This window comes from Hylobates moloch, unplaced genomic scaffold (genome assembly GCF_009828535.3).
Source record: "Hylobates moloch isolate HMO894 unplaced genomic scaffold, HMol_V3 SCAFFOLD_17, whole genome shotgun sequence".
In the NCBI taxonomy this organism is placed as follows: domain Eukaryota; kingdom Metazoa; phylum Chordata; class Mammalia; order Primates; family Hylobatidae; genus Hylobates; species Hylobates moloch.
In genome coordinates, this window is record NW_026652292.1 from 12,746,026 (window position 1) to 12,757,077 (window position 11,052).

At 41.8% G+C, this 11,052-nt stretch overlaps 1 protein-coding gene across 1 annotated transcript in view; it reads right to left on the reverse strand.

Annotated features, from left to right (window-relative positions):
- DNAH5 (dynein axonemal heavy chain 5) overlaps positions 1 to 11,052 on the reverse strand; it is a 329,923-nt gene that overhangs the window by 155,228 nt on the left and 163,643 nt on the right. Inside the window, exons 32-34 of the mRNA XM_058430225.1 lie at positions 10,789 to 10,952; positions 5,072 to 5,228; positions 2,027 to 2,239 (exon numbers count right to left, since the gene is read on the reverse strand). Of these exons, the coding sequence (XP_058286208.1) occupies positions 2,027 to 2,239; positions 5,072 to 5,228; positions 10,789 to 10,952 (534 nt within the window). The remainder of the gene's footprint in view (positions 1 to 2,026; positions 2,240 to 5,071; positions 5,229 to 10,788; positions 10,953 to 11,052) is intronic.

Below are 11,052 nucleotides of genomic sequence, written 5' to 3' on the forward strand. Positions count from 1 at the left end.
TCATTTTCAGGTACACCAATCAGACGTAGGTTTGGTCTTTTCACATAGTCCCAAATTTCTTGGAGGCTTTGTTCATTTCTTTTTATTCTTTTTTCTCTAAACTTCCCTTCTCTCTTCATTTCATTCATTTCATCTTCCATCAGCGATACCCTTTCTTCCAGTTGATCGCATCTGCTACTGAGGCTTCTGCAATCTTCGCGTAGTTCTCGAAACTTGGCTTTCAGCTCCATCAGCTCCTTTAAGCCCTTCTCTCCATTGGTTATTCTAGTTATCCAATCTTCTAATTTTTTTCAAAGTTTTTAACTTCTTTGCTATTGTTTTGAATTTCCTCTCGTAGCTCAGAGTAGTTTGATCGTCTGAAGCCTTCTTCTCTCAGCTTGTCAAAGTCATCCTCCATCCAGCTTTGTTCTGTTGCTGGTGAGGAACTGCGTTCCTTTGGAGGAGGAGAGGTGCTCTGCTTTTTAGAGTTTCCAGTTTTTCTGCTCTGTTTTTTCCCCATCTTTGTGGTTTTATCTACTTTTTGTCTTTGATGATGGTGATGTACAGATGGGTTTTTGGTGTGGATGTCCTTTCTGTTTGTTAGTTTTCCTTCTAGCAGACAGGACCCTCAGCTGCAGGTCTGTTGGAGTTTACTAGAGGTCCACTCCAGGCCCTGTTTGGCTGGGTGTCAGCAGCGGTGGCTGCAGAACAGCAGATTTTCGTGAGACCACAAATTCAGCTGTCTGACAGTTCCTCTGGAAGTTTTGTCTCAGAGGAGTACCCGGCTGAATGAGGTGTCAGTCTGTCCCTACTGGGGGGGTGCCTCCCAGTTAGGCTGCTCAGGGGTGAGGGACCCACTTTAGGAGGCAGTCTGTCCGTTCTCAGATCTCCAGCTGCATGCTGGGAGAACCACTACTCTCTTCAAAGCTGTCAGTCAGACAGGGACATTTAAGTCTGTGGAGGTTCCTGCTGAGTTTTTGTCTGTGCCCTGCCCCCAGAGGTGGAGCCTACAGAGGCAGGCAGGCCTCCTTGAGCTGTGGTGGGCTCCACCCAGTTCGGGCTTCCTGGCTGCTTTGTTTACCTAAGCAAGCCTGGGCAATGGCGGGCGCCCCTCCCCCAGCCTTGCTGCAGCTTTGCAGCTTGATCTCAGACTGCTGTGCTAGCAATCAGCGAGACTCCGTGGGCATAGGACCCTCCGAGCCAGGTGCGGGACACAATCTCCTAGTGTGCCGTTTTCCAGGCCCGTTGGAAAAGCGCAGTATTAGGATGGGACTGACCCGATATTCCAGGTGCCGTCTGTTTCTCCTTTCTTTGACTAGGAAAGGGAACTCCCTGACCCCTTGCGCTTCCCGAGTGAGGCAATGCCTCGCCCTGCTTCGGCTCGCGCGCAGTGCAGCTTCACCGACTGTCCTGCACCCACTGTTAGGCACTCCCTAGTGAGATGTAACCGGTACCTCAAGCAGAAATGCAGAAATCACCCGTCTTCTGTGTCGCTGGGGCTGGGAGCTGGAGACCGGAGCTGTTCCTATTCGGCCATCTTGGCTCCACCCCTCAAACTCTCTCCCTAGATTTTAAGCTGCTTGCAGGCAAAGAACGTCTGAAACTTGCTTTACCCAAACTAGCATAATGTTGAGACACAGTAGATGCTCACCAAATTTTTATTAATCACAGTAACTAAGAAATATTGTTTCCTGTATTTTAATGCTGAATCTATTTTTCTTTTTTTAGTAAAGTGTTCAGTCAGTTCATTTTCATGACTTTTGTACATTGTTACATCAAAAGATTGATTAGGGAAAAAACTGGTTTAAATTAAAGACAATCTATCAAATATATCTATAACCCAAATTTACATTTAAGTCTATAGATATATGACCATATAATCTGTAGTTAAAATCTTAAAGGTTAAGTATATTTAATGGGTCCTTATGAAAATCTTAATACTGGTCTAGAGTTAAATTATAGCCATTTGTGAAGCTTACAATAGGTAATGTCTGAGATTTAAAATGACTATTTTACAAAACATACTTTCCAATTTCAATACACTGACCTGAGCAGGGAAGGAAGAAAGAAATTCAGTTAGTTGGAAACCTGTTTCTTGAATATTTGCAGCTGCCTGGCGAATCACAAGATGCAATGAGGACTGAGATTCTTCCAAAAGAGAATTAAGCCAAACTTCCACATTGCCCTCTGCCATGACAGGTTTATCCAATTCAATCGTCTCACCCTCTTGAGAGGAAACTGACAGAATTCGATCATAGATCTATGTTAGAAACCAAAAAAAAAAAAAGCTATAGTCATATAAAAAGTAAAAACTAATTATTGACTTGTCCTTCCCATAGAAAGTAAAGCTACAGATTATAAAATACTGTAAAAGCCAAATATAAACTACTTCAAAACAATAAAAAAAAAAAAAAGCCATGAAATCTAAAAGGCAATATAAAATCAATTCCAGGCCGGGCACAGTGGCTCATGCCTGTAATCCCAGCACTTTGGGAGGCCGCGCCAGGTGGATCACCTGAGGTCTGGAGTTCAAGACCAGCCTGGGCAACACGGTGAAACCCTGTCTCTACTAAAAATACAAAAATTAGCTGGGCATGGTGGTGGGCACCTGTAATCCTAGCTAATTGAGAGGCTGAGGCAGGAGAATCGCTTGAACCCAGGAGGCCAAGGTTGCAGTGAGCCGAGATCGTGCCATTGCACTCCAGGCTGGGCAACAAGAGTGAGACTCCATCTCAAAAAAAAAAAAAAAAAAAGAAAAAGAAAGAAAGAAAGAAATCAATTCCAAATAAACCATACTGTAAGGGGGGAAACTTATTTTTAAAAGAAATATTTAATACAAATATGATGATTTTTAAAATCTCTAAAGTTTCCCAAATGAAATGAGGCTTCTAAAACCTAAGGTGCTGTACTAAGTCCTCCTTAGCTGTAGACAGAAGTGATCTACCAAAAAGCTAATGAGGCTTCAGTTTCAGGGCCCCTCACTTACACAGACCCTTTCCAAGGCCCTGAATATGAATTTGTACTTACAATTTTACAAGATTCAGCACCTACACAACCAAAATCTGCCCCTGATTGTAGAAACCTTACGGCAGGAGCAACAAAAACTAAAAGCAATGCGATCTTAAGAAACAACTGCTAAGAATAAAGGCTAAAAGTCTGTGGGCATTTAATTAACAAAAGGGAGCTACACAGTCAATAAGATACCGAAAGATACTTAAATTATCTTCCATACAACTTGAGACAGTGAGAAGCTTTGCTCTTGGACCATGATGTCCTAGTGCTGTGGCAGAGGATTTAAGCGAAACATCAGGAAGAATTTTCTGATGAATTTAGTCCCTTCTTTCAACCCACACATTCAATAAAACAACAAGAAACATTGATTTTTGAACCATTAAAATCCATCCTGTTTTCCTTCCTCTCTGTCCCCTCTAACAAAACCTTGTTACAGCTGTTCAGCCTTTTTTATCCTGATTTTGCTTCTTACATTGATTTCCTTGCCCCCTTTCATTCCGCCTCCTACACTGTACCAGAGAATGTTTCTGAAACACAAATCAGGTCACTGCCCTGCTTAAACACCTCCCGTGGCTTTTTATCATGTTCGGGATGAAGCTGAATTCTGTAATGTGATGCACCTGGCCTTTGGAATCTTGCCCATCCCCCTTCTCTCTTTGCTCATGGCTCCCTGTTGTGGGTTGAACTGTGTCTCTCAGAAAGATATACTGAAGTCCTAAGCCCTGATACCTGTGAATGTGACATTATTTGGGAATAGCGTCTTTGCAGATGTGATCAATTTAAGATGTAGTCACCTCTAGCCTCCAGAACTTTGAGAGAATACATTTCTGTTGTTTTTAAGCCACAGCAGCCCTAGGAAACTAATACACTCCCTCACACATCCACGCTGCTGACATCCTGGGCTTCCCACACTTCCGGGCGCCCACACCTCCCTTGCACATGCTCTTCTTCTGACCTGACCATACTTCCCTTCTTCACCTGCAAGGTTATATTCCGCTTACCTTCAAAACATCAGTGCAAATTTATATTCTGCAGAAAGACTTCCCCGACACCCCCATACACCCAGGTTAGGGCTCCCTCATGGGCATTCTCACGTTCTTTGTGCTTAATGAAGCACAATAATAATAATTCAAGTCCAAAATTATCAGCAATTTAATTGCCCAATTTCTCTTGAGTGTTATAGTACATAAAACTGACTTCAGTGTTGATCACGTTATACTCTTCCTGGGAACCCCAGGCCAGCATCATGTCTCTCAGATAGCAAGGAGCTTGACCTTAACAAGTGGCTTTTAATTGCTTCGAATGGAATAGCTCTAACACTCCCTAACTGGACTCTGAAGGCTACTTGTTTACTTCCCTGTCTCCTCCACCAGAGCACAAGTTCAGGGAAGGTTAGTGTATTCCCAGTGTTAAGCATGACATCTGGAACATGGTAGTTGCTCAATAAATGTAACACTGCATGCTAGGATGAAGAAATGAATGTCACTAGGGGTTTGTATGAAGCACCAGAGGGAAACTGAATACAATATCTAACAAGAAGAGTCACTTTCCTAGGGAATTTGGGTGGAGGGATGGATTAGACAATAGATTTTGGCAGCTGTGCAAGTGTAGTCTCCGTCAAGTTAAATGACCTATCGTGAGTCTCATGCAGCTTCCTGATTCTATACACATGGAAGTGTTAAAAAAAAAAAAAATTGAATAAAGTATGCCGAAACCAGATTAAAACAATTAAATCATGAGGGCAATTCCGTTTAGTTAAAACATTATTTTATGAACAGTTGGTTTTTCATCTTATTGGATTTCTGACTAGTTAACTTGGTGTGTAAAATCATGAATGCTACATAAATGCATTCTTAATCCTAAACTAGTATTTTTGTAATTTGAATCTACACTTTGGATAGTAAGAAATTACGCAGTTCTGAAGGTAAATTGGGCCCCAAGATTTGTTTTTAGTCACTGGCCAAGAGCTAATGAACAGGGAAGCAACCCTTGTTATAAACTCGTTTTCAAAGAGCTACTTAAAGATAGTTGAGGTTCTAAGGTACGGTGATTGTTGGCCTGCCATTAGAATTAGGCGAACCTTTTCGTGGAACTTGACAGATTTAATGTTGTCAAACACGTTCAGCAAATGGGCCTGTATAGTGTGGGAGTCCGACGCCTGCCCCAGAATCTCTAGAAGAGCAGGATCTGAGACGAAGAAAAACCGAGGAAAGCACAGTCGTTTTTTCTCCAAGTACCTACGAGGAGAGGAAAAACATAAACCTTTATAACCACGCAAAGCTGGTCGTTCAAGGAATAAATTAACCTGGATGGGAAAAGGGGAGAAGATTGTGTGACTTGTGACAATCTCATTTTCCTATGTGACTTCTCACTGTTTTTAATTTTTCAATTTTTTAAGAATGTTTTCAAATAACATTCCACATTCTGATGGAGAAATAATTTTTTCCCAAAATTGGTGGCAGAATTCCCTCATTTTTCACAAGTATAATGTACACCTTTTGCACAGTCTGGAAAATCTTGTATATTCTATGTAGAGAGTAAGATAAAAACACAGCCAGGCAGGTTTTGGTTTTGGGTTTGGGTTTCCAGGCCCAGCACTATGTCATCTAAAGGCTCCCTACAATACTTGAAATTGTGACTTAAAAGAGAATCCAATGAATTCGTCATCCAAGCAGAAGCAAAACCCAGCTGTGACGAGCTCCAGGGAAAAGCTGTGGCACTCGTCTCTGCCTCCAGGAGTTTCCAAAATCCACTGAATGTTCCCGATCGCTGACCTGCTTTCAGCCGAGCTTTTATTTCTGTATTTGCTTTCTGTTATGGTCATTCCTGATGTTATGGATATGTGTATTCTGTTGTTTTCTTAATTATAGCTCTGTATCTTCATTTTCTGGCATATTTTGTTATAATTATGATGATTTTAATTGTACTTCTTTTTTTAATTTTTGCTCTTCCCTTATCATTTGTATTATTATTCATTTTAGCCTTTTTCGACCTTTTTTTTAGACAGAGTCTCAGTCTATCACCCAGGCTGGAGTGCAGTGGCATGACCTTGGCTCACTGCGACCTCCACTTCCCAGGTTCAAGTGTTTCTCCTGCTTCAGCCTCCAAAGTGGCTGGAACTACAGGCCTGTGCCACCATGCCCAGCTAATTTTTTTTTTTTTTTTTTAGTAGAGATGGGGTTTCACCATGTTAGCCAGGCTGGTCTCTAACTCGTGACCTCAAATGATCCACATGCCTCAACCTCCCAAAGTGCTGAGATTACAGGCATGAGCCACCACACCTGGCCCCAACTTTTATTTTAGGTTCAGGGGTACATGTGCAGGTTTGTTATATAGGTAAACCGCATGTCGGGAGGTTGGTGTACAGATTATTTCATCACCCAGGTAATAAGCATAGTACCTGATAAGTAGTGTTCCGATCCTCACCCTCCTGCCACCTCCACCCTCAAGTAGACCCCAGTGTTTGTTGTTCACTTCTTTGTGAACATTGTATTATTTCTTTATTTCCTGTGTAAAATTATAAGGAAACATTTTTATTTCATAGCAGCAGAATTCACTTTCTAGGAAAAATCAAGTCTTTACTAGAGGATTACTTGGATCAGAAACTGGAGCCTGGTGGCAGCCTCCCAGGGCATGCGTGAGGAGTGCTGGACAATTCACCATTCGTCAACTGCTGGACTCGTTTTGCTGAGTGGGATGTCAGGCTGAGGACAAATCTGAGCTACATTCCTCAAGACAAAGGAGGGCACTCATTGAGAAAAAGTCAAAGAAAAGAAGGAGATACAAAGAGAGGGTCATGCTAAGTAAGGAATTTGGGAAAGAAATGGACATGTCTACAGGGATGATCATGGATAAGCCTGGGCGCGTGGGTTGAAATCATCCTCTCCAGCTCTCACGGGATCCTCAGTAAAACAAGCTCTTGCAGCGATGGGACTTGTTCACTTTGGACATGTGAAAAGGCACAAAGCCTGGCCTCAAATAAGAGGCAGGATAAAAGCAGAGACAGCCTGGAGAGTCTGTTTTCTTCTCTCCCCCCTCACTTTCTTAAAGTCTCACTTAAATGTTTGTGACGTTTACTTTTGTTTTAGCTAAAAAAAACTAAACTTTTCTCAGTTTAAAACTACTAATTCTGTTATTTCAAATATCCCAATCCTTATATGAATAACTTTGATGTATTTGTTATCCTCCTCACTGTAGCCTGGTCTGATTCTGGTGAGGCATCGGGTCACATTTTCTATCCCGTTAGACCAGTATGGAAGGAGGCTGTGGTGTGTGATAGCCAAACCCCTGTGACGGTATAGAGAAGACACCTTATCTTCACGACACAGTCCGATTACCCCAACTCAAATTATGATCTGATCTGTGTGAAGACCCTTCCGGTCCATGCTGATCCTTGACAGCTTGGGAGGGTGTTGCTTTTGTATAAATATGAATTCTCAAATGTTTATACAAAGCTTACATATATTGCTTATAACCTCTCCTTGGTAACAAAATCAAAAGACAGGGAAAGCTCAGTTACAAAAAAAAGTGTGAACAATTTTAGAGTAGACATTTTCTCTGCAGGGTAATAAAATAATGCCAAAATGTTGGGTGACAGAATAGAATATGTCCATAGTAAAAAGAAAGAATAAAAAAAGAGAAAAATAGGCCAGGCACAGTGACTCGCACCTGTAAGCACTTTGAGAGGCCGAGGTGGGTGGATAACCTGAGGTCAGGAGTTTGAGACCAGCCTGGCCAACACAGTGAAATCTCATCTCTACTAAAAAAAATGCCAAAAAAAAAGAGCTGGGCATGGTGGCGCGCCCCTGTATTCCCAGCTACTCAAGAGGCTAAGGTGGGAGAATTACTTGAACCTGGGTGCCGGAGGCTGCAGTGGGCCGAGATTGCACCACTGCACTCCAGCCTGGGCAAAAGAGTGAGAACTCATCTCAAAAAATAAAAGGAGAGAGAAAAAAAAAAATAGAGGAGGGATTGTGCATGTGTGTGTGCCTGTCTGTCTGTCTGTCTGTCTGCGGTGGTAGGTGGAAGATGAGGAAGGGAGAGAAAAGTGATAAACTCAGCTGTAGGTAGTCCAGTAGCCAGTTCCTCGGCAAGTGTTTCAGCGGTAACTGAACCTTCATGATGTCTTAGTGGTCCCTGCCCCTCAGTCCTTCCATGTTGAAGAACCCCCAGAGCAGGGAAACTTTCAGAAACCCTTTTCTTGTTCTCTCTGACCTGATCCTGGTGTTAGGCACAGAGCACTCATGCTGGGTCTATATCCAAGAACCCTCAGTGGTGCCTGAACCACATTTGGTCATGCCAAATAATTATTAGGCTAAATGGAATGGCACAGCATCAATCATTAGAAAACAATCTTTTTGTCCTTCAACAGTTACTTGACTTGATCTAATAATTTTATAAGGGAGATCAACTCATTAATCCCTAAGACTCCATTTTTCTACATCTTTATGTTAGAAGAATTACTTGCAAATGGTTTTGCTTTAGAGTAAACATTTAAAGGGTGCTTTACTGACATTGGTGTTGGCTACGGCCAAGGTGTTTCAAAAGCCTCCTTAGGTTTATGGTGATACTCTATGGCAGCAGTCCTCAACTTTTTGCCACCAGGGACCAATTTCATGGAAGACCATTTTTCAATTTTTCCACAGACCAGGGGTGGGGGTAGTTTCGGGATGATTCAAGTGCATTATATTACTGTGTACTTCACTTCTATTATTATTGTGCACTTACATTTCTATTATTATTACATAATGAAATAATTATACAACTCACCATAATGTAGCATCAGTGAGAGCCCTCAGCTTGTTTTCCTGCAACTAAATGGTCCCATCTGGAGATGATGGGAAACAGTGACCAATCATCAGGCATTAGATTCTCACAAGGAGTACGCAACCTAGATCCCTCACATGCACAGTTCAGAATAGGGTGTATGCGCAGTTCACAATAGGGTTTGCACTACTATGAGACTCTAATGTTGCTGCTGATCTCACAGGAGGCAGAGCTCAGGTGATACTGCGAGTGATGAGAAGCAGCTGTAAATACAGATGAACCTTCGCTCACTCACCTGCTACTCACCTTCTGCTGTGCAGCCCTGTTGCTAACAGGCCACGGACTGGTGCCAAGGTTTGAGGACCCCTGCTCTATAGCATAGGCCTTTGAAACACCCATCACCTAAATTAGAGTAAACTTGCAAATATTTGCTACAGAAAATCTTGGCCCTACCTCTAGCTTCAAGGTAGTGGGGTGGACATCCATATACGCATGGTTTTTAGTCTCTTCAACTTTCCTAAAAGTCCACCAACTTCCACATCTCCCCAGCTGTATGCTGAAGCCTATGCATTTGTCCTTAACCAGCAGGGCAGACTGCCTGTCCTCTGCATTCTTGTCAGGGTTTACCTCTCTCACGTTTTATGCTGCCCAATACCTTCCACCAACATGGATATGAAAGTGATATTCATGGAGGAGTCATTGAAGTGTATGCAGCGATTCCATTCCCTTAGTTCCCTGGATGAAGCCATTCCATTAGAGAGGCTCATGTTTGACTCACGCTGTGATAAGAAGGCAGATGGAGATTCTGCTCTGGGTTCCCTTTTAATAGGATACACAACAGAAATTCCTCCAAATTATCAATTTGAGGACAACAAAACATAATGTCTCCCCGAGTAACTTTTATTCTATGAATCCTATGAACCTATCATATGCCACCCTTTACCTTGGGCCCTAGGAAGGATCTTTGCTCTCTAAATCAAAGGTCCATTTGTAGTTTTTCTCTGCACCAATTTTACCCTCTGAGCTTATTAACCCTTTTTTTCTTTGACCTTAACTTTCTCATTGCATTGTTATTTTTCAGCAGCCGTCTCAAACTTTTTTTTGGTTAGCCAAGAATAAATAAGTAATCCATATTGCTTACAAGTACCCTCTTAAAGGTCTTTTTTCCATTTTTAGCATAGTCACATTTTTGTTCAATTTTAATAAACTCCTCTCTTTATTTCATCGAGATCCTGCCAAAGCACCATTTGAAGCCCAGTATTTTAGCCATCAAATGTGTCTATGAGGGCAGCCTGGCTTAGATGACCTGAGTCCCGCAGTGCACAGGACAAGCTGGTTATTCACAGGACCCTATTACAGGTCATGAGGCCATCAGGATGTATTCATGGGGAAAGATCAACTGTCTCCCAGAGTGGGCCAAGGAGACATCATTATTTAAGTTAAATGCTCAGGCACTTGAGTTTAACTTCCTTAAGTGTCAATGTACACTTAGCATATTACTATGTAACATATATCTACTTACATTATTTTATTGTGATTAACCAAAGGAAAAAAAAAACAAACAAAAAAACTTTGACTCTTGGAATTCACAATGCCTCCATACACATAAACGTATGTGTAGATAGATATTATGTTAGACACTTTTTAATATAATCCTGACTACATGTATATACTAAACACTGTTTCATATAATGAGTATAATAAATATGTTGGTTCTATAAATGTTTATTCAAGAAGAATGTCAGAAAATAGGTGTATTAATTTTTTAAAGCAGGGACTGTATGAGAATGTTTATACAGTCTTATCCCAGTGATGGAAGCAACCTTAAGTCCTACGAGTCCAACATCAGGACAAATCTAGCAAGTCTTTGATGCGAATATAAGGCTTCAAAATATCAGTTTCATCTGTGCAACAGCTTTATATATAAATTCAGCCTCAGCAAAAGAAAACAAATTGGCTAATGCTATCTAGTCTCCCTGTATCCTTTTGTCTCAAGGATATTGAGAGCTTTCAAAGATCCAGTGAACTTACCCAGTAAGGGATTTCTGGCATATTTCCAACTGGTCCAGCAAGTGCGGTAACAGCTGCCCCAGGGTCTCATCTCCAACACAGCACTGGACTACACTGGGCACTTCATGTGCCCGAGTCATGATCTTCACCCAAGATTTATCTATGTTAGAAAAGCGCTTGGCTTCCTATGAGAACAAGGTAACAAAGCACACTTAGATTTGGACACATCTGTGATCTCAAAGACAGAGTATCTCACATTCCTCCAGCTGAGGCTAGAGTTTTAAC